This window comes from Poecile atricapillus, chromosome 2, assembly GCF_030490865.1.
Source record: "Poecile atricapillus isolate bPoeAtr1 chromosome 2, bPoeAtr1.hap1, whole genome shotgun sequence".
In the NCBI taxonomy this organism is placed as follows: Eukaryota; Metazoa; Chordata; class Aves; order Passeriformes; family Paridae; genus Poecile; species Poecile atricapillus.
In genome coordinates this window covers 52,837,248-52,860,798 of record NC_081250.1, presented here as the reverse complement: position 1 = coordinate 52,860,798, position 23,551 = coordinate 52,837,248, and the positions used below count along the sequence as shown (strand labels likewise).

General features: G+C 46.1%; 3 protein-coding genes across 3 annotated transcripts; all 3 read left to right on the top strand.

Annotated features, from left to right (window-relative positions):
- The first annotated feature begins 4,565 nt into the window (after positions 1-4,565).
- On the top strand, positions 4,566-6,050 carry LOC131575510 (inositol 1,4,5-trisphosphate receptor-interacting protein-like 1). The gene has a single exon (XM_058831097.1). The coding sequence runs from the start codon at positions 4,566-4,568 to the stop codon at positions 6,048-6,050; it is 1,485 nt and encodes a 494-aa protein (XP_058687080.1).
- A 5,023-nt stretch (positions 6,051-11,073) lies between these two features.
- Positions 11,074-12,558, top strand: LOC131575509 (inositol 1,4,5-trisphosphate receptor-interacting protein-like 1). Its single transcript, XM_058831096.1, has one exon. It carries the CDS (start codon positions 11,074-11,076, stop codon positions 12,556-12,558), a length of 1,485 nt encoding a protein of 494 aa, XP_058687079.1.
- Positions 12,559-17,566: 5,008 nt separating this feature from the next.
- Positions 17,567-19,051, top strand: LOC131575508 (inositol 1,4,5-trisphosphate receptor-interacting protein-like 1). Its single transcript, XM_058831095.1, has one exon. It carries the CDS (start codon positions 17,567-17,569, stop codon positions 19,049-19,051), a length of 1,485 nt encoding a protein of 494 aa, XP_058687078.1.
- Positions 19,052-23,551: the final 4,500 nt, after the last annotated feature.

Below are 23,551 nucleotides of genomic sequence, written 5' to 3'. Positions count from 1 at the left end.
TGTGTGCTCATGGGGCTTGCAGCTCCTGGCAGACGATCGCTTTTTAGTGCCGTGACAAAGAAGAAGGAATGGGATACACAGACAAATAGATATACACATATATAACTAGAACGTGTAGCTATATATATAAATAGCTACAAAGACTTTTATTAACAGATGTGTTTTTAATAGATACAAATGATAGAGTTCTGTTTTTAATAGATACAAATGATAACAATAGTTTATCAATGATCGTATGATTTGACAAAAAGATAGAGCACATATGTAATGTCACTTCCTGTTGTGACACATATTCATGCTCTACAGTTACTGCATTTATGAGAGGCCAAATTTTTATTACATAGATATACTTAAAAATATATATATACATATATACATGTATTGTATTTAATACAAAACAATAATTTCATAAATAAAATGGAAATGAAATAGAAAACCAATTAGAGAAAATTCCTATATAATTACCGCAAATGATATATATTTATTATTAAATTATGTTTACTAAATATGTAAAATGTTATAGAATGAAAAAAATCATTGGAATAGATATGATAATAAAACACTATAAATTCAGTATGTAGATTATGTCACTATCTGTAGTGACAACAGTGACTATCTATAGTGACTATCTACAGTAAAAATATTATGCTCTGTAATTATTTATGTATTTATGTATCTGTATTTATAATCTGTATGTATAATATGTATTTATAATCTGTAAGTATTTATGACAGGAAAGTTGTCATAAATACTTATGACAACTAAAATAATAAAATAATAAAAAATAAATAATAAAAATAATAAAATAATAAAATCAATAATAAATATTATTTATATATAATAAAATAATAAATAATAAAATAATAAAATTAAATAATAAAATAATAAAACTAAATATAGTTTTCAAATATATAGGATGCATATCACATCTCTAATCTTTTTGGACAGAAGTATGGCCATATACAGTGTCACTGTCTGTTTGGACACATATTAATTAACACGTATCACTAAGTGGCCGTATGACTGGCAAGCATGAAACTGTTTTGCTGGTTTTTCAATAAAACGCAATCTGACAGAAGCCGGAGTGTGCAAGACTTTCTTGATCTCAGCCACCCCTCTCGTATTGGTAAATGTCATGCGCCGGGAGCCTGGGCTTGTGAGCAGTCTCCTTCAGCTCATCCAGACTTACAGGGCTGAATTGGTTCTCATCAGAAATGAAGGCCACCTGTCCACAGCCCCTCATTCGCTCAGCTTACTTTTCAAAGTCTGTGGATTCAGCAGATATTCTTCATGATAAAAAAAATAAAAAAAAATAAATAAAGCCAAGTCTGCCCTTAGACTTTATTTAAAATAAAGTTGCTCAGAGGTGAATGCGGTGGTCTTTGCGGCTCATTGGGTTTGCAGGGTGAGGAATGGGTGCTAGAACATGCAGTTAGCACAACTGGAGAAAATAATGAGGACACAAAGAATAAGAAGTTCAAAGCTACAAAGATTGAGTCTCCTTTTGAGCTCGGCAAAATAACCACTGCCAGTCCCTTCAGAAGAACACAAACCATGCTTCACTGAATGAAACTGCTGCTCTTCGCAAACAGTCACTCAGCTCACTCTCGGAAGACACTGAGAGATCTGTATGTGTAAAAGTGGTTCTTGACCATGAGGATGTAAACCCAAGAAGAAGAATCCAGAAAAATCAGCACTCCAGAATAAGGGAAGTTTCCTGATGCAATCGTAAGAGATCTTCAAGTATTTTACTATCAATTCTTACTAAATTGATAATATTTCATTAGAATGTCATTATTCATAATTCTTCTCTAAGTGCTACGCACTGCTTGTGACAGTTTTTAGGAAGACTAATTAAGTATTCTTATGATATGAATATTATATATCTAGGAAGATATTCTAGTAAAAGCCTGTCTGCACGACCCAGCTTTCAAGCCAGACGACAATTCCGGGGACAGTGCTCTTGGAACTTCTCTGGAGCAGCGAGAATGAAGAAAAACAATGATGTTGTGGACAAGAAAAGGAAGGATCAACAAAACGTATTAGCCAATAGCAGCTGGTTAAGCTGCGCGATCCCTGTGGGACCCTGTAAGAGCGTGCTAAAGATAGAAATAAAGCCAAGTTCACTTTTACCTCTGAGAGGACTGTGTGAATATTCGGAGCGGTTTTCCATTAAAACCCCGCCTTCTTTCCAAATGCATCACATCCCAAAGCCAATGGAAGGGGCACATTACACAGGCAACCAGGACGGCACGACTGCCTCTTGCCATGACACCTGTGGTCGGCTGAGCTTTAACCAGTCCTGTCCCCACCTGCTGCTTGATCCCGAAATTACAGCCTCAAGCTCCCTCTGCCATAGGATTGTTTCTTTCTTCAGGCGGCTAGATTAAAAACCCCACCATTTAAATGAGCTCCAGAGCTGGACAAGATGGGCGGTGGGGCAGTGATTCCTGCAGCGTTGCCGTGAGGTTTGGGCTCTGCCACAGGTGCTGGCAGCATGCGGCGCTACCCTACTGCAGAAACCTTTCAGGGCCAAGCTGGGCTGGGGGGAGGGAGATTGGCGGCCCTCCCAGCTCCTGAGCACAAGGTGAGGAAAAAGAAACGGTGTTACCCAAAAACCCCCAAGAAATGACAAATGATAACAGAGTAAGGAGAGGGGCAAAGGCACAGTTTTGAGTTTTGTCTAGGCAGCACCAAGAGCAGACCATTCAAATCCAGGTGCGCAACACAGAAAATGCCACACGTTTTCCTGTGGCGGGGGGAAAAGGCTCCAAAAAAAGCACAACACAAACCCCAAACCACAATAGTGTTTGAATTTTCTGTCATTTTTGGCTGCAAGAAGCTGCTGTGCACTGCTGATGGCCTCTTCTCCGCGCTCTCCTCATCTTTGCTTGTCTCAGGGCTCTACAAAGCCAGGCTTTGGGGGCTTCTTTCTGCTCTTGCCAGGCCTGAGACCAAACAGCCTGGCGGGCCCGGGGCTGTTAGCAGGAGAGCTGCTGAAAGTCACCCCAAGCCATGCGGCCTTCCCCTGCAAGGCTCCAGAGATACAAGGGCAGAAAGCTGTAGCCTAAGCTCTACTGCACTAGCACCTTGTTGAGCTTGTCTGTCCTCAGGCATCCTTCAGGTTGCCCAGTGTAAATCTGAGCGGCTTTCTTAGGGACTTCGGGCTTTGCCCACACTGTGGCCTTGCTGAAGGCCAAGGCCAAGGAAAGGCTCTCATCTGTGCTGCCAGTTCCATGGAAGGCCCCAGAGCAAGAGGGCATCTCTTGGCTGCCGGGATCCCACCTTCACGGTCTGGCCTTGCAGGTTGGCAAAACCCACGTGGGTATCCTGGCACATTCCGGCACTGACTTTCCCTCTTAAGCTTCCCATTTTCTACAAGGAGAATTCTGATTTTTCCTTCTGCTTGGAAGGGGACGGATTGCCTTGGGTGATGTATTTGGCAGCAAGGTTCTCCTCGCATGGAAACACTTCCTGGCAGCCTTCTGCCCACTGACAAGCCATTTGGTCCCACTGCATCCCGGGGACCAGAGTGCAAAAGCAGCACCTTTCCTCTCCTCTGGGAAGAGCTGGTCTCACAGCCCTAACATCTGCACCCGACACAATGCAGATGGTGCCTGAAGGGAGTTTGTAGCTAATTGGGGCTCATTAGATTTACCAGCCCAGGGAACAAACAATATGATCAGAGGAAATGACCTCAAGTTGTGCCAAAGGAGATTTAGATTGGATCTCCAGGAAGTATTCCTTCAACAAAAGGATCTCAAGCTTGGCAACAGGCTGCCTAGGGCAATCAATGGCTGAGTCACCCCCCTCAGAGAGGTTTAAAAGTCATGGGCATGTGCCATCTGGGGACCTGGTGGAGTAGGCAGTGTTAAGTTTGCAGTGGAACTGTGTGAACTTCAGGGACTTTTTCAAGCCGCATGATGCAGAGATTTCAGGGTAGCTCAAGCAGTGTGGAGTCGAGGCTTAGACTCAATGATCCCCAAGGGTGCCTTCCAACATGGAGATCTAGGAGACTGGCAATGGAGGCCAGAAAGACAAAAGAAAGACCAAGGGACGTTCTTTGAAGAAGATTTACTCCAAAGCAGCCTTAAGCCCTTAACCAGGGCCACTCTAAGTGGCTGAGCTGGGGTAGGGACAAAGGGTGCAGTTGGCTGGCTTGTGATGCGCTGCGGCACCTGTGACATCACAGGGGGCGCCTCACAATGGGGGCAGCTGGAAAAGGCCCCAGCAGGTAACTCTGGCCCTGTATTGCTTGGGCAAGCGGTGAGTGCACATGTGGCGGGGAGGCTGTGCTGGGGATAAGGGCCGGGGCAGAAACGCTGCACCTGGGGCTGGGTTCTCCCTGCTGCATGCAGGGACAGCCCCTCATGGTAGAGCCTTGGCTAGGGTACCAGCTGCTACTGCTGCTGCTGCTGCTGCTGCTGCTGCTGCTGCTGCTGCTGGGGCAGTGGGACAGGCCTTGCTGCCCCCAGATCCCTGGGATTCCCAGACCTGCTGCCCCCACTGCCAGCTGCCTCTTTCCCCGCTCCCCTCACGGCCTTCTCTCTATCCTCCTGCAGACCATGGATACCTGGGTATTGTGGTTCTTGCTCTTGCAAAGCATAGTCCACTACCCACAGCCCGTGGGGGACGATTTGGATGAGGCGACGCGTCTGCTCATGGAGGAGCGTGCAAGATTCCAGGAACGCGAGAGGATTCTGCTGGAGCTGGAGGTGGAGCAGCTCGCCCTGATGCAGAGTGGCCCATCCTGGGGAGACCTGCTCTGGTCTGCCTTGCAGGCCTGGCAGGTCTGGGCATTTGTAGGGCTCTTGCTTCTTCTCTTGCCCCTATGGTTTATGTGGAGGAAGAGAAGGCGTGAGGCAGAGGTCAGCGGCGAGCGGGAGAAGGAGAGCGAGGAAGAGGACGAGGCACGGTCATACAATCTGGCATGGCTTCTGGAGGAGCGCATACAGTGGCCTGCACAGGACCTGCAGGCAGGCTGCGACAGGACAACGGCCATGATGGAGAAATTGCTAAGTGCCCTCAGGCGTTCCTTGGTTGGGACTTTCTTCCCGGTGCTGCACCAAGCCATTGGTTTTGGCAGTGCCTTTGAAGGCTGGACTGAGAGCGGGGAGGAAAGCGTGTACCATGTGCTTGTACCCCTGACTGCTCCCTCAGGCCACATCTTCCGCCTGGAGCGTGACACTGACTGGCTGAGGCCCGGCAGGAACTTCCGCGTCCGCGTGGAGCTGGTGTGCAGCTGCCCGAGGGGGCAGGAGGGTGTGAACATGATGTGCTTCCGCCACCACCCTGACGTGATTGGCATGCTAACTGAGCAGCCCAACCTCCTAGACATGCTGTGCACCGGCTCCTACCTTGACGTGGAGAAAACGGTCTACTTCTTCTACAGACTGCTGGGAGTAAGCTGGCAGCGTTTGCCTGAGTCACGCAGTTGGCATTTAGCGCTGCACTGCTCCCAACGCTTCTGCCACCTCAGGCTGTCCAACGGCCAGGAAAGCTTCCAGGTTCAAGTGATGCTTGGGCTACAGCGATTTACCTCGGACATCTTTATCAGCAGCCGGCCTCGAGGGGCCCACACCCCAAGCACAGTGTGGCCTGAGACCTACAGCATGGCAGAGACAAAGTTCTTCAGGCACATGGCCAGGCAGCTCCCTCAGGACAGCTCGCACCTCAAATGCCTGCAGCTCCTTGCTGCAGCTTTTCAGGAGTGCAAGGGCTTCTCCATCCATTCCATCAAGACCATCATCATGCACCAGCTGAACACCGTACCGCTCTCACAGTGGCACAGCAGGTATTTCCTGCTTCAGCTGTCCGATGTCCTGGAGCAGCTGCGCTTAGCTCTGCAAAAGAAACACCTGCAGCATTTTATTGTGGGCAACCAGAGGCTTCCAGAGGAGATCAGGTTGCCCCGTGACGTACGAACGGCTAGGCCATCCAACCTCTTCCACAGCCTGTGGCAGGATCGGGCTGCCCACTCCCAGGCCATGCAAGCCTACCTTGATCTGCGCCATCGCCTGGCGAGGTTGCTGGCCTATGGCCACTGTTAGCAGGGCTCCTAGAATCACAGCATTGCTAGGTCGCAAGAGCCATTTAACATCATCAAGTTCAAGCCATGCCCTAACACCACCTCAACTAAACCATGACACTGAGTGCCACATCCAATCTTTTTTTAACACATCCAGGGATGGTGACTCCATCACCTCCCCCGAGAAGACAATTCCTCTACTTTTACCACTCTTTCAGTCAAAACCTTTTGCCTAACATGCAACCGAAATGTCCCTTGGCACAGCTTAAGACTGTGCCCTCTCCTTCCGTCACTTGCTGCCTGGAAAAAGAGACCGACCCCAACCTGACTACAGCCACCTTTCAGGCAGTTGTAGAGAGGGGCTAAGGTCACCTCTGAGTCTCTGTTTCTCCAGGCTAAACAGCTCCAGCTCCCTCACTTGTTCCTCACAGGGCTTGTGTTCCAAGGCCCTCACCGCGCCCTCTTGTTGTCCTTTGCATGTGTGTGCTCATGGGGCTTGCAGCTCCTGGCAGACGATCGCTTTTTAGTGCCGTGACAAAGAAGAAGGAATGGGATACACAGACAAATAGATATACACATATATAACTAGAACGTGTAGCTATATATATAAATAGCTACAAAGACTTTTATTAACAGATGTGTTTTTAATAGATACAAATGATAGAGTTCTGTTTTTAATAGATACAAATGATAACAATAGTTTATCAATGATCGTATGATTTGACAAAAAGATAGAGCACATATGTAATGTCACTTCCTGTTGTGACACATATTCATGCTCTACAGTTACTGCATTTATGAGAGGCCAAATTTTTATTACATAGATATACTTAAAAATATATATATACATATATACATGTATTGTATTTAATACAAAACAATAATTTCATAAATAAAATGGAAATGAAATAGAAAACCAATTAGAGAAAATTCCTATATAATTACCGCAAATGATATATATTTATTATTAAATTATGTTTACTAAATATGTAAAATGTTATAGAATGAAAAAAATCATTGGAATAGATATGATAATAAAACACTATAAATTCAGTATGTAGATTATGTCACTATCTGTAGTGACAACAGTGACTATCTATAGTGACTATCTACAGTAAAAATATTATGCTCTGTAATTATTTATGTATTTATGTATCTGTATTTATAATCTGTATGTATAATATGTATTTATAATCTGTAAGTATTTATGACAGGAAAGTTGTCATAAATACTTATGACAACTAAAATAATAAAATAATAAAAAATAAATAATAAAAATAATAAAATAATAAAATCAATAATAAATATTATTTATATATAATAAAATAATAAATAATAAAATAATAAAATTAAATAATAAAATAATAAAACTAAATATAGTTTTCAAATATATAGGATGCATATCACATCTCTAATCTTTTTGGACAGAAGTATGGCCATATACAGTGTCACTGTCTGTTTGGACACATATTAATTAACACGTATCACTAAGTGGCCGTATGACTGGCAAGCATGAAACTGTTTTGCTGGTTTTTCAATAAAACGCAATCTGACAGAAGCCGGAGTGTGCAAGACTTTCTTGATCTCAGCCACCCCTCTCGTATTGGTAAATGTCATGCGCCGGGAGCCTGGGCTTGTGAGCAGTCTCCTTCAGCTCATCCAGACTTACAGGGCTGAATTGGTTCTCATCAGAAATGAAGGCCACCTGTCCACAGCCCCTCATTCGCTCAGCTTACTTTTCAAAGTCTGTGGATTCAGCAGATATTCTTCATGATAAAAAAAATAAAAAAAAATAAATAAAGCCAAGTCTGCCCTTAGACTTTATTTAAAATAAAGTTGCTCAGAGGTGAATGCGGTGGTCTTTGCGGCTCATTGGGTTTGCAGGGTGAGGAATGGGTGCTAGAACATGCAGTTAGCACAACTGGAGAAAATAATGAGGACACAAAGAATAAGAAGTTCAAAGCTACAAAGATTGAGTCTCCTTTTGAGCTCGGCAAAATAACCACTGCCAGTCCCTTCAGAAGAACACAAACCATGCTTCACTGAATGAAACTGCTGCTCTTCGCAAACAGTCACTCAGCTCACTCTCGGAAGACACTGAGAGATCTGTATGTGTAAAAGTGGTTCTTGACCATGAGGATGTAAACCCAAGAAGAAGAATCCAGAAAAATCAGCACTCCAGAATAAGGGAAGTTTCCTGATGCAATCGTAAGAGATCTTCAAGTATTTTACTATCAATTCTTACTAAATTGATAATATTTCATTAGAATGTCATTATTCATAATTCTTCTCTAAGTGCTACGCACTGCTTGTGACAGTTTTTAGGAAGACTAATTAAGTATTCTTATGATATGAATATTATATATCTAGGAAGATATTCTAGTAAAAGCCTGTCTGCACGACCCAGCTTTCAAGCCAGACGACAATTCCGGGGACAGTGCTCTTGGAACTTCTCTGGAGCAGCGAGAATGAAGAAAAACAATGATGTTGTGGACAAGAAAAGGAAGGATCAACAAAACGTATTAGCCAATAGCAGCTGGTTAAGCTGCGCGATCCCTGTGGGACCCTGTAAGAGCGTGCTAAAGATAGAAATAAAGCCAAGTTCACTTTTACCTCTGAGAGGACTGTGTGAATATTCGGAGCGGTTTTCCATTAAAACCCCGCCTTCTTTCCAAATGCATCACATCCCAAAGCCAATGGAAGGGGCACATTACACAGGCAACCAGGACGGCACGACTGCCTCTTGCCATGACACCTGTGGTCGGCTGAGCTTTAACCAGTCCTGTCCCCACCTGCTGCTTGATCCCGAAATTACAGCCTCAAGCTCCCTCTGCCATAGGATTGTTTCTTTCTTCAGGCGGCTAGATTAAAAACCCCACCATTTAAATGAGCTCCAGAGCTGGACAAGATGGGCGGTGGGGCAGTGATTCCTGCAGCGTTGCCGTGAGGTTTGGGCTCTGCCACAGGTGCTGGCAGCATGCGGCGCTACCCTACTGCAGAAACCTTTCAGGGCCAAGCTGGGCTGGGGGGAGGGAGATTGGCGGCCCTCCCAGCTCCTGAGCACAAGGTGAGGAAAAAGAAACGGTGTTACCCAAAAACCCCCAAGAAATGACAAATGATAACAGAGTAAGGAGAGGGGCAAAGGCACAGTTTTGAGTTTTGTCTAGGCAGCACCAAGAGCAGACCATTCAAATCCAGGTGCGCAACACAGAAAATGCCACACGTTTTCCTGTGGCGGGGGGAAAAGGCTCCAAAAAAAGCACAACACAAACCCCAAACCACAATAGTGTTTGAATTTTCTGTCATTTTTGGCTGCAAGAAGCTGCTGTGCACTGCTGATGGCCTCTTCTCCGCGCTCTCCTCATCTTTGCTTGTCTCAGGGCTCTACAAAGCCAGGCTTTGGGGGCTTCTTTCTGCTCTTGCCAGGCCTGAGACCAAACAGCCTGGCGGGCCCGGGGCTGTTAGCAGGAGAGCTGCTGAAAGTCACCCCAAGCCATGCGGCCTTCCCCTGCAAGGCTCCAGAGATACAAGGGCAGAAAGCTGTAGCCTAAGCTCTACTGCACTAGCACCTTGTTGAGCTTGTCTGTCCTCAGGCATCCTTCAGGTTGCCCAGTGTAAATCTGAGCGGCTTTCTTAGGGACTTCGGGCTTTGCCCACACTGTGGCCTTGCTGAAGGCCAAGGCCAAGGAAAGGCTCTCATCTGTGCTGCCAGTTCCATGGAAGGCCCCAGAGCAAGAGGGCATCTCTTGGCTGCCGGGATCCCACCTTCACGGTCTGGCCTTGCAGGTTGGCAAAACCCACGTGGGTATCCTGGCACATTCCGGCACTGACTTTCCCTCTTAAGCTTCCCATTTTCTACAAGGAGAATTCTGATTTTTCCTTCTGCTTGGAAGGGGACGGATTGCCTTGGGTGATGTATTTGGCAGCAAGGTTCTCCTCGCATGGAAACACTTCCTGGCAGCCTTCTGCCCACTGACAAGCCATTTGGTCCCACTGCATCCCGGGGACCAGAGTGCAAAAGCAGCACCTTTCCTCTCCTCTGGGAAGAGCTGGTCTCACAGCCCTAACATCTGCACCCGACACAATGCAGATGGTGCCTGAAGGGAGTTTGTAGCTAATTGGGGCTCATTAGATTTACCAGCCCAGGGAACAAACAATATGATCAGAGGAAATGACCTCAAGTTGTGCCAAAGGAGATTTAGATTGGATCTCCAGGAAGTATTCCTTCAACAAAAGGATCTCAAGCTTGGCAACAGGCTGCCTAGGGCAATCAATGGCTGAGTCACCCCCCTCAGAGAGGTTTAAAAGTCATGGGCATGTGCCATCTGGGGACCTGGTGGAGTAGGCAGTGTTAAGTTTGCAGTGGAACTGTGTGAACTTCAGGGACTTTTTCAAGCCGCATGATGCAGAGATTTCAGGGTAGCTCAAGCAGTGTGGAGTCGAGGCTTAGACTCAATGATCCCCAAGGGTGCCTTCCAACATGGAGATCTAGGAGACTGGCAATGGAGGCCAGAAAGACAAAAGAAAGACCAAGGGACGTTCTTTGAAGAAGATTTACTCCAAAGCAGCCTTAAGCCCTTAACCAGGGCCACTCTAAGTGGCTGAGCTGGGGTAGGGACAAAGGGTGCAGTTGGCTGGCTTGTGATGCGCTGCGGCACCTGTGACATCACAGGGGGCGCCTCACAATGGGGGCAGCTGGAAAAGGCCCCAGCAGGTAACTCTGGCCCTGTATTGCTTGGGCAAGCGGTGAGTGCACATGTGGCGGGCAGGCTGTGCTGGGGATAAGGGCCGGGGCAGAAACGCTGCACCTGGGGCTGGGTTCTCCCTGCTGCATGCAGGGACAGCCCCTCATGGTAGAGCCTTGGCTAGGGTACCAGCTGCTACTGCTGCTGCTGCTGCTGCTGCTGCTGCTGCTGCTGCTGCTGGGGCAGTGGGACAGGCCTTGCTGCCCCCAGATCCCTGGGATTCCCAGACCTGCTGCCCCCACTGCCAGCTGCCTCTTTCCCCGCTCCCCTCACGGCCTTCTCTCTATCCTCCTGCAGACCATGGATACCTGGGTATTGTGGTTCTTGCTCTTGCAAAGCATAGTCCACTACCCACAGCCCGTGGGGGACGATTTGGATGAGGCGACGCGTCTGCTCATGGAGGAGCGTGCAAGATTCCAGGAACGCGAGAGGATTCTGCTGGAGCTGGAGGTGGAGCAGCTCGCCCTGATGCAGAGTGGCCCATCCTGGGGAGACCTGCTCTGGTCTGCCTTGCAGGCCTGGCAGGTCTGGGCATTTGTAGGGCTCTTGCTTCTTCTCTTGCCCCTATGGTTTATGTGGAGGAAGAGAAGGCGTGAGGCAGAGGTCAGCGGCGAGCGGGAGAAGGAGAGCGAGGAAGAGGACGAGGCACGGTCATACAATCTGGCATGGCTTCTGGAGGAGCGCATACAGTGGCCTGCACAGGACCTGCAGGCAGGCTGCGACAGGACAACGGCCATGATGGAGAAATTGCTAAGTGCCCTCAGGCGTTCCTTGGTTGGGACTTTCTTCCCGGTGCTGCACCAAGCCATTGGTTTTGGCAGTGCCTTTGAAGGCTGGACTGAGAGCGGGGAGGAAAGCGTGTACCATGTGCTTGTACCCCTGACTGCTCCCTCAGGCCACATCTTCCGCCTGGAGCGTGACACTGACTGGCTGAGGCCCGGCAGGAACTTCCGCGTCCGCGTGGAGCTGGTGTGCAGCTGCCCGAGGGGGCAGGAGGGTGTGAACATGATGTGCTTCCGCCACCACCCTGACGTGATTGGCATGCTAACTGAGCAGCCCAACCTCCTAGACATGCTGTGCACCGGCTCCTACCTTGACGTGGAGAAAACGGTCTACTTCTTCTACAGACTGCTGGGAGTAAGCTGGCAGCGTTTGCCTGAGTCACGCAGTTGGCATTTAGCGCTGCACTGCTCCCAACGCTTCTGCCACCTCAGGCTGTCCAACGGCCAGGAAAGCTTCCAGGTTCAAGTGATGCTTGGGCTACAGCGATTTACCTCGGACATCTTTATCAGCAGCCGGCCTCGAGGGGCCCACACCCCAAGCACAGTGTGGCCTGAGACCTACAGCATGGCAGAGACAAAGTTCTTCAGGCACATGGCCAGGCAGCTCCCTCAGGACAGCTCGCACCTCAAATGCCTGCAGCTCCTTGCTGCAGCTTTTCAGGAGTGCAAGGGCTTCTCCATCCATTCCATCAAGACCATCATCATGCACCAGCTGAACACCGTACCGCTCTCACAGTGGCACAGCAGGTATTTCCTGCTTCAGCTGTCCGATGTCCTGGAGCAGCTGCGCTTAGCTCTGCAAAAGAAACACCTGCAGCATTTTATTGTGGGCAACCAGAGGCTTCCAGAGGAGATCAGGTTGCCCCGTGACGTACGAACGGCTAGGCCATCCAACCTCTTCCACAGCCTGTGGCAGGATCGGGCTGCCCACTCCCAGGCCATGCAAGCCTACCTTGATCTGCGCCATCGCCTGGCGAGGTTGCTGGCCTATGGCCACTGTTAGCAGGGCTCCTAGAATCACAGCATTGCTAGGTCGCAAGAGCCATTTAACATCATCAAGTTCAAGCCATGCCCTAACACCACCTCAACTAAACCATGACACTGAGTGCCACATCCAATCTTTTTTTAACACATCCAGGGATGGTGACTCCATCACCTCCCCCGAGAAGACAATTCCTCTACTTTTACCACTCTTTCAGTCAAAACCTTTTGCCTAACATGCAACCGAAATGTCCCTTGGCACAGCTTAAGACTGTGCCCTCTCCTTCCGTCACTTGCTGCCTGGAAAAAGAGACCGACCCCAACCTGACTACAGCCACCTTTCAGGCAGTTGTAGAGAGGGGCTAAGGTCACCTCTGAGTCTCTGTTTCTCCAGGCTAAACAGCTCCAGCTCCCTCACTTGTTCCTCACAGGGCTTGTGTTCCAAGGCCCTCACCGCGCCCTCTTGTTGTCCTTTGCATGTGTGTGCTCATGGGGCTTGCAGCTCCTGGCAGACGATCGCTTTTTAGTGCCGTGACAAAGAAGAAGGAATGGGATACACAGACAAATAGATATACACATATATAACTAGAACGTGTAGCTATATATATAAATAGCTACAAAGACTTTTATTAACAGATGTGTTTTTAATAGATACAAATGATAGAGTTCTGTTTTTAATAGATACAAATGATAACAATAGTTTATCAATGATCGTATGATTTGACAAAAAGATAGAGCACATATGTAATGTCACTTCCTGTTGTGACACATATTCATGCTCTACAGTTACTGCATTTATGAGAGGCCAAATTTTTATTACATAGATATACTTAAAAATATATATATACATATATACATGTATTGTATTTAATACAAAACAATAATTTCATAAATAAAATGGAAATGAAATAGAAAACCAATTAGAGAAAATTCCTATATAATTACCGCAAATGATATATATTTATTATTAAATTATGTTTACTAAATATGTAAAATGTTATAGAATGAAAAAAATCATTGGAATAGATATGATAATAAAACACTATAAATTCAGTATGTAGATTATGTCACTATCTGTAGTGACAACAGTGACTATCTATAGTGACTATCTACAGTAAAAATATTATGCTCTGTAATTATTTATGTATTTATGTATCTGTATTTATAATCTGTATGTATAATATGTATTTATAATCTGTAAGTATTTATGACAGGAAAGTTGTCATAAATACTTATGACAACTAAAATAATAAAATAATAAAAAATAAATAATAAAAATAATAAAATAATAAAATCAATAATAAATATTATTTATATATAATAAAATAATAAATAATAAAATAATAAAATTAAATAATAAAATAATAAAACTAAATATAGTTTTCAAATATATAGGATGCATATCACATCTCTAATCTTTTTGGACAGAAGTATGGCCATATACAGTGTCACTGTCTGTTTGGACACATATTAATTAACACGTATCACTAAGTGGCCGTATGACTGGCAAGCATGAAACTGTTTTGCTGGTTTTTCAATAAAACGCAATCTGACAGAAGCCGGAGTGTGCAAGACTTTCTTGATCTCAGCCACCCCTCTCGTATTGGTAAATGTCATGCGCCGGGAGCCTGGGCTTGTGAGCAGTCTCCTTCAGCTCATCCAGACTTACAGGGCTGAATTGGTTCTCATCAGAAATGAAGGCCACCTGTCCACAGCCCCTCATTCGCTCAGCTTACTTTTCAAAGTCTGTGGATTCAGCAGATATTCTTCATGATAAAAAAAATAAAAAAAAATAAATAAAGCCAAGTCTGCCCTTAGACTTTATTTAAAATAAAGTTGCTCAGAGGTGAATGCGGTGGTCTTTGCGGCTCATTGGGTTTGCAGGGTGAGGAATGGGTGCTAGAACATGCAGTTAGCACAACTGGAGAAAATAATGAGGACACAAAGAATAAGAAGTTCAAAGCTACAAAGATTGAGTCTCCTTTTGAGCTCGGCAAAATAACCACTGCCAGTCCCTTCAGAAGAACACAAACCATGCTTCACTGAATGAAACTGCTGCTCTTCGCAAACAGTCACTCAGCTCACTCTCGGAAGACACTGAGAGATCTGTATGTGTAAAAGTGGTTCTTGACCATGAGGATGTAAACCCAAGAAGAAGAATCCAGAAAAATCAGCACTCCAGAATAAGGGAAGTTTCCTGATGCAATCGTAAGAGATCTTCAAGTATTTTACTATCAATTCTTACTAAATTGATAATATTTCATTAGAATGTCATTATTCATAATTCTTCTCTAAGTGCTACGCACTGCTTGTGACAGTTTTTAGGAAGACTAATTAAGTATTCTTATGATATGAATATTATATATCTAGGAAGATATTCTAGTAAAAGCCTGTCTGCACGACCCAGCTTTCAAGCCAGACGACAATTCCGGGGACAGTGCTCTTGGAACTTCTCTGGAGCAGCGAGAATGAAGAAAAACAATGATGTTGTGGACAAGAAAAGGAAGGATCAACAAAACGTATTAGCCAATAGCAGCTGGTTAAGCTGCGCGATCCCTGTGGGACCCTGTAAGAGCGTGCTAAAGATAGAAATAAAGCCAAGTTCACTTTTACCTCTGAGAGGACTGTGTGAATATTCGGAGCGGTTTTCCATTAAAACCCCGCCTTCTTTCCAAATGCATCACATCCCAAAGCCAATGGAAGGGGCACATTACACAGGCAACCAGGACGGCACGACTGCCTCTTGCCATGACACCTGTGGTCGGCTGAGCTTTAACCAGTCCTGTCCCCACCTGCTGCTTGATCCCGAAATTACAGCCTCAAGCTCCCTCTGCCATAGGATTGTTTCTTTCTTCAGGCGGCTAGATTAAAAACCCCACCATTTAAATGAGCTCCAGAGCTGGACAAGATGGGCGGTGGGGCAGTGATTCCTGCAGCGTTGCCGTGAGGTTTGGGCTCTGCCACAGGTGCTGGCAGCATGCGGCGCTACCCTACTGCAGAAACCTTTCAGGGCCAAGCTGGGCTGGGGGGAGGGAGATTGGCGGCCCTCCCAGCTCCTGAGCACAAGGTGAGGAAAAAGAAACGGTGTTACCCAAAAACCCCCAAGAAATGACAAATGATAACAGAGTAAGGAGAGGGGCAAAGGCACAGTTTTGAGTTTTGTCTAGGCAGCACCAAGAGCAGACCATTCAAATCCAGGTGCGCAACACAGAAAATGCCACACGTTTTCCTGTGGCGGGGGGAAAAGGCTCCAAAAAAAGCACAACACAAACCCCAAACCACAATAGTGTTTGAATTTTCTGTCATTTTTGGCTGCAAGAAGCTGCTGTGCACTGCTGATGGCCTCTTCTCCGCGCTCTCCTCATCTTTGCTTGTCTCAGGGCTCTACAAAGCCAGGCTTTGGGGGCTTCTTTCTGCTCTTGCCAGGCCTGAGACCAAACAGCCTGGCGGGCCCGGGGCTGTTAGCAGGAGAGCTGCTGAAAGTCACCCCAAGCCATGCGGCCTTCCCCTGCAAGGCTCCAGAGATACAAGGGCAGAAAGCTGTAGCCTAAGCTCTACTGCACTAGCACCTTGTTGAGCTTGTCTGTCCTCAGGCATCCTTCAGGTTGCCCAGTGTAAATCTGAGCGGCTTTCTTAGGGACTTCGGGCTTTGCCCACACTGTGGCCTTGCTGAAGGCCAAGGCCAAGGAAAGGCTCTCATCTGTGCTGCCAGTTCCATGGAAGGCCCCAGAGCAAGAGGGCATCTCTTGGCTGCCGGGATCCCACCTTCACGGTCTGGCCTTGCAGGTTGGCAAAACCCACGTGGGTATCCTGGCACATTCCGGCACTGACTTTCCCTCTTAAGCTTCCCATTTTCTACAAGGAGAATTCTGATTTTTCCTTCTGCTTGGAAGGGGACGGATTGCCTTGGGTGATGTATTTGGCAGCAAGGTTCTCCTCGCATGGAAACACTTCCTGGCAGCCTTCTGCCCACTGACAAGCCATTTGGTCCCACTGCATCCCGGGGACCAGAGTGCAAAAGCAGCACCTTTCCTCTCCTCTGGGAAGAGCTGGTCTCACAGCCCTAACATCTGCACCCGACACAATGCAGATGGTGCCTGAAGGGAGTTTGTAGCTAATTGGGGCTCATTAGATTTACCAGCCCAGGGAACAAACAATATGATCAGAGGAAATGACCTCAAGTTGTGCCAAAGGAGATTTAGATTGGATCTCCAGGAAGTATTCCTTCAACAAAAGGATCTCAAGCTTGGCAACAGGCTGCCTAGGGCAATCAATGGCTGAGTCACCCCCCTCAGAGAGGTTTAAAAGTCATGGGCATGTGCCATCTGGGGACCTGGTGGAGTAGGCAGTGTTAAGTTTGCAGTGGAACTGTGTGAACTTCAGGGACTTTTTCAAGCCGCATGATGCAGAGATTTCAGGGTAGCTCAAGCAGTGTGGAGTCGAGGCTTAGACTCAATGATCCCCAAGGGTGCCTTCCAACATGGAGATCTAGGAGACTGGCAATGGAGGCCAGAAAGACAAAAGAAAGACCAAGGGACGTTCTTTGAAGAAGATTTACTCCAAAGCAGCCTTAAGCCCTTAACCAGGGCCACTCTAAGTGGCTGAGCTGGGGTAGGGACAAAGGGTGCAGTTGGCTGGCTTGTGATGCGCTGCGGCACCTGTGACATCACAGGGGGCGCCTCACAATGGGGGCAGCTGGAAAAGGCCCCAGCAGGTAACTCTGGCCCTGTATTGCTTGGGCAAGCGGTGAGTGCACATGTGGCGGGGAGGCTGTGCTGGGGATAAGGGCCGGGGCAGAAACGCTGCACCTGGGGCTGGGTTCTCCCTGCTGCATGCAGGGACAGCCCCTCATGGTAGAGCCTTGGCTAGGGTACCAGCTGCTACTGCTACTGCTGCTGCTGCTGCTGCTGGGGCAGTGGGACAGGCCTTGCTGCCCCCAGATCCCTGGGATTCCCAGACCTGCTGCTCCCACTGCCAGCTGCCTCTTTCCCCGCTCCCCTCACAGCCTTCTCTCTATCCTCCTGCAGACCATGGATACCTGGGTATTGTGGTTCTTGCTCTTGCAAAGCATAGTCCACTACCCACAGCCCGTGGGGGACGATTTGGACGAGGCGACGCGTCTGCTCATGGAGGAGCGTGCAAGATTCCAGGAACGCGAGAGGATTCTGCTGGAGCTGGAGGTGGAGCAGCTCGCCCTGATGCAGAGTGGCCCATCCTGGGGAGACCTGCTCTGGTCTGCCTTGCAGGCCTGGCAGGTCTGGGCATTTGTCGGGCTCTTGCTTCTTCTCTTGCCCCTATGGTTTATGTGGAGGAAGAGAAGGCGTGAGGCAGAGGTCAGCGGCGAGCGGGAGAAGGAGAGCGAGGAAGAGGACGAGGCACGGTCATACAATCTGGCATGGCTTCTGGAGGAGCGCATACAGTGGCCTGCACAGGACCTGCAGGCAGGCTGCGACAGGACAACGGCCATGATGGAGAAATTGCTAAGTGCCCTCAGGCGTTCCTTGGTTGGGACTTTCTTCCCGGTGCTGCACCAAGCCATTGGTTTTGGCAGTGCCTTTGAAGGCTGGACTGAGAGCGGGGAGGAAAGTGTGTACCATGTGCTTGTACCCCTGACTGCTCCCTCAGGCCACATCTTCCGCCTGGAGCGTGACACTGACTGGCTGAGGCCCGGCAGGAACTTCCGCGTCCGCGTGGAGCTGGTGTGCAGCTGCCCGAGGGGGCAGGAGGGTGTGAACATGATGTGCTTCCGCCACCACCCTGACGTGATTGGCATGCTAACTGAGCAGCCCAACCTCCTAGACATGCTGTGCACCGGCTCCTACCTTGACGTGGAGAAAACGGTCTACTTCTTCTACAGACTGCTGGGAGTAAGCTGGCAGCGTTTGCCTGAGTCACGCAGTTGGCATTTAGCGCTGCACTGCTCCCAGCGCTTCTGCCACCTCAGGCTGTCCAACGGCCAGGAAAGCTTCCAGGTTCAAGTGATGCTTGGGCTACAGCGATTTACCTCGGACATCTTTATCAGCAGCCGGCCTCGAGGGGCCCACACCCCAAGCACAGTGTGGCCTGAGACCTACAGCATGGCAGAGACAAAGTTCTTCCGGCACATGGCCAGGCAGCTCCCTCAGGACAGCTCGCACCTCAAATGCCTGCAGCTCCTTGCTGCAGCTTTTCAGGAGTGCAAGGGCTTCTCCATCCATTCCATCAAGACCATCATCATGCACCAGCTGAACACCGTACCGCTCTCACAGTGGCACAGCAGGTATTTCCTGCTTCAGCTGTCCGATGTCCTGGAGCAGCTGCGCTTAGCTCTGCAAAAGAAACACCTGCAGCATTTTATTGTGGGCAACCAGAGGCTTCCAGAGGAGATCAGGCTGCCCCCAGATGTACGAACGGCTAGGCCATCCAACCTCTTCCACAGCCTGTGGCAGGATCGGGCTGCCCACTCCCAGGCCATGCAAGCCTACCTTGATCTGCGCCATCGCCTGGCGAGGTTGCTGGCCTATGGCCACTGTTAGCAGGGCTCCTAGAATCACAGCATTGCTAGGTCGCAAGAGCCATTTAACATCATCAAGTTCAAGCCATGCCCTAACACCACCTCAACTAAACCATGACACTGAGTGCCACATCCAATCTTTTTTTAACACATCCAGGGATGGTGACTCCATCACCTCCCCTGAGAAGACAATTCCTCTACTTTTACCACTCTTTCAGTCAAAACCTTTTGCCTAACATGCAACCGAAATGTCCCTTGGCACAGCTTAAGACTGTGCCCTCTCCTTCCATCACTTGCTGCCTGGAAAAAGAGACCGACCCCAACCTGACTACAGCCACCTTTCAGGCAGTTGTAGAGAGGGGCTAAGGTCACCTCTGAGTCTCTGTTTCTCCAGGCTAAACAGCTCCAGCTCCCTCACTTGTTCCTCACAGGGCTTGTGTTCCAAGGCCCTCACCACGCCCTCTTCTTGACCTTTGCATGTGTGTGCTCATGGGGCGTGCAGCTGCTGGCAGACGATCGCTTTTTAGTGCCGTGACAAAGAAGAAGGAATGGGATACACAGACAAATAGATATACACATATATAACTAGAACGTGTAGCTATATATATAAATAGCTACAAAGACTTTTATTAACAGATGTGTTTTTAATAGATACAAATGATAGAGTTCTGTTTTTAATAGATACAAATGATAACAATAGTTTATCAATGATCGCATGATTTGACAAAAAGATGGAGCACATATGTAATGTCACTTCCTGTTGTGACACATATTCATGCTCTACAGTTACTGCATTTATGAGAGGCCAAATTTTTATTACATAGATATACTTAAAAATATATATATACATATATGCATGTATTGTATTTAATACAAAACAATAATTTCATAAATAAAATGGAAATGAAATAGAAAACCAATTAGAAATAATTCCTATATAATTACAGCAAATGATATATATTTATTATTAAATTATGTTTACTAAATAAGTAAAATGTTATAGAATGAAAAAAATCATTGGAATAGATATGATAATAAAACACTATAAATTCAGTATGTAGATTATGTCACTATCTATAGTGACAACAGTGACTATCTATAGTGACTATCTACAGTAAAAATATTATGCTCTGTAATTATTTATGTATTTATGTATCTGTATTTATAATCTGTATGTATAATATGTATTTATAATCTGTAAGTATTTATGACAGGAAAGTTGTCATAAATACTTATGACAACTAAAATAATAAAATAATAAAAAATAAATAATAAAAATAATAAAATAATAAAATCAATAATAAATATTATTTATATATAATAAAATAATAAATAATAAAATAATAAAATTAAATAATAAAATAATAAAACTAAATATAGTTTTCAAATATATAGGATGCATATCACATCTCTAATCTTTTTGGACAGAAGTATGGCCATATACAGTGTCACTGTCTGTTTGGACACATATTAATTAACACATATCACTAAGTGGCCGTATGACTGGCAAGCATGAAACTGTTTTGCTGGTTTTTCAATAAAATGCAATCTGACAGAAGCCGGAGTGTGCAAGACTTTCTTGATCTCAGCCACCCTTCTCGTATTGGTAAATGTCATGCGCCGGGAGCCTGGGCTTGTGAGCAGTCTCCTTCAACTCATCCAGACTTACAGGGCTGAATTGGTTCTCATCAGAAATGAAGGCCACCTGTCCACAGCCCCTCATTCGCTCAGCTTACTTTTCAAAGTCTGTGGATTCAGCAGATATTCTTCATGATAAAAAAAATAAAAAAAAATAAAAATAAAGCCAAGTCTGCCCTTAGACTTTATTTAAAATAAAGTTGCTCAGAGGTGAATGCGGTGGTCTTTGCGGCTCATTGGGTTTGCAGGGTGAGGAATGGGTGCTAGAACATGCAGTTAGCACAACTGGAGAAAATAATGAGGACACAAAGAATAAGAAGTTCAAAGCTACAAAGATTGAGTCTCCTTTTGAGCTCGGCAAAATAACCACTGCCAGTCCCTTCAGAAGAACACAAACCATGCTTCACTGAATTAAACTGCTGCTCTTCGCAAACAGTCACTCAGCTCACTCTCGGAAGACACTGAGAGATCTGTATGTGTAAAAGTGGTTCTTGACCATGAGGATGTAAACCCAAGAAGAAGAATCCAGAAAAATCAGCACTCCAGAATAAGGGAAGTTTCCTGATGCAATCGTAAGAGATCTTCAAGTATTTTACTATCAATTCTTACTAAATTGATAATATTTCGTTAGAATGTTATCGTGGTTTTAAACCAATAACTAAAAAAATTACTTATTTCTTGCTGTGAGATATGGATTAGAACAAGAGCAAAATAAGCTTAAAACTTTAAAGGAATAAAGACAGTTTATTAACAAACTACAAGAATAAGAACACCAGAATAAACTTCCAGAAAACCCTTTTATCTCCCACTACTCGACCATTTTTTTGTACACATGATAATATAGAGACAAAAAAACTTTAGAACTTTGGTGGTCAAAAACAGTCCCAGTTCTTGCTAGAGTCTTATCATCAGTCTTTGTAGAGAAACAGAAGTCTCCTTCTGCTAACTTATGGAGTTTTTCACAAGGAAACTATTTCTGTTATAGTTTCTATGGCTTTGATGTCAGCTGCCGGGAAATGTCATCAGATCTTCTCTTCTCATTTCACATCACTCTGAGGTGTGTATGGGCCATGAGTTTAGGGATGTTATTTTAAGGATGAGTTATTTAAAGGCAAAAGTCTTCTTCATCAGTCTCTGTGAGCTTTCCTGGTAGGCAGTTTTCTCTTTGCCCCCAAGGCTTCAAAATTTTCACTTTACCCAGTTCCAGCAACTCACAGTATCACAAGTACTCTCTCTTTTTCTCCCACCACTTTGAACACTCTATTCCTCCCAATACTCTGTTATGAATTAAAGGAGTCTTTTTTAAACTATTATTATCCATCTCCATAGCTTTAACAGAAAGATATTTCAGCTATAGAGCATCTTCTTATTCCCTCTCTCTTATTTAAAACTTAACTCTTTTCCTCACTGTTTTTGGTGGTTTTATGATGTTTTCATGTTGATTGTCCCTCTTTCTCTATCTTTCTGAGAAAAGGAGTAATCTGTACGTTTATCCAGGTAGTAAAAGAATTAAAATCTTTAAAAAAGCTGTAAGACTTCATGGTGTCAGGTTTCAGTCCAGCAGCAGCAGTAACTGAGCAGCTCTGCTTTCTTTTCCTCCCCCCCCCCCCCCCCTTTCATCCTCTGCGGCCTTATCCAGCCGAGGGAGAGGGGGGGGTGGGAAAGAGGAGGATACGACAGTGCCCTGTTACTTTCTCAAAAGCTGGAAACAAAAAATGACAAGAGAGCTCTGACTGTACTTCTTAAAGGGGTGTTCACAGGTTGAATTCACTTTTTAATGGTCAGACCTGCAGTCAATTTTAGAAATGACTGATAATTGGTTAGGAGAAAAAACTCCCATCAGCCACCAGCAGTTTCAACTTCCTTAGCTCTCAAAACCACCTTAAAGGTAAAGCTACCCCATGACAAATGTCATTATTCATAATTCTTCTCTAAGTGCTATGCACTGCTTGTGACAGTTTTTAGGAAGACTAATTAAGTATTCTTATGATATGAATATTATATATCTAGGAAGATATTCTAGTAAAAGCCTGTCTGCATGACCCAGCTTTCAAGCCAAATGACAATTCCGGGGACAGTGCTCTTGGAACTTTTCTGGAGCAGCGAGAATGAAGAAAAACAATGATGTTGTGGACAAGAAAAGGAAGGATCAACAGAACGTATTAGCCAATAGTAGCTGGTTAAGCTGCGCGAACCCTGTAAGAGCGTGCGAAAGATAGAAATAAATGGAACTTTCCATGACTTCTGCCAGTTTATGAACTAGCATCCTTCAGCTGTTAACAGAGAGATGGAGCCCATCCAGTGCCAGCAGAGCAGATGCTATAAAAGTTGCCCCATATTCAAAGAACCCTATATTCTGCTGGTGACAACAACCCTCGAGCCACTTGCTGATTATGTGGGCTCTCCTATTCCTTTCATTGTTTTTCTCTGCCACCAAAGGGACTGCCTCCTTGAGAAGAACACTATCTGTGTCTGGGTTGCCCCTCTATTCCCTTGGCACTTGGGTTTATGTTCTCCTTTGCTTCCTAGTTCAGGGAGCTGTGCTGACAGAACTGTTCCCTGGCTTTCTACATCATGGGTTTTTTTGGTGGGGGTCTCCCCATAGGAATCTTCTGTCAGGGTCAGAAAAGTGGCAGTATGGATTTTAGGAATATGGAAGTGGAGCTCACAGGACCACACTTTCCCCAATATCTTTAATTTACAGTTGGCTGAGCTCCTTATGCCTGCTTAAGGGGTGGGCTGGTGTGTGCTGGAATGTTTCGCTTTTGCTTTCCTTGCTCTGGATCCCATGCTTGGAAGCAGAACTTGTAGTAACAGATGTTAGTGGAGGTATTACGTTTCCTCCATAAAGTAAGGGCATAATGAAAGCTGATATGTGTAAATT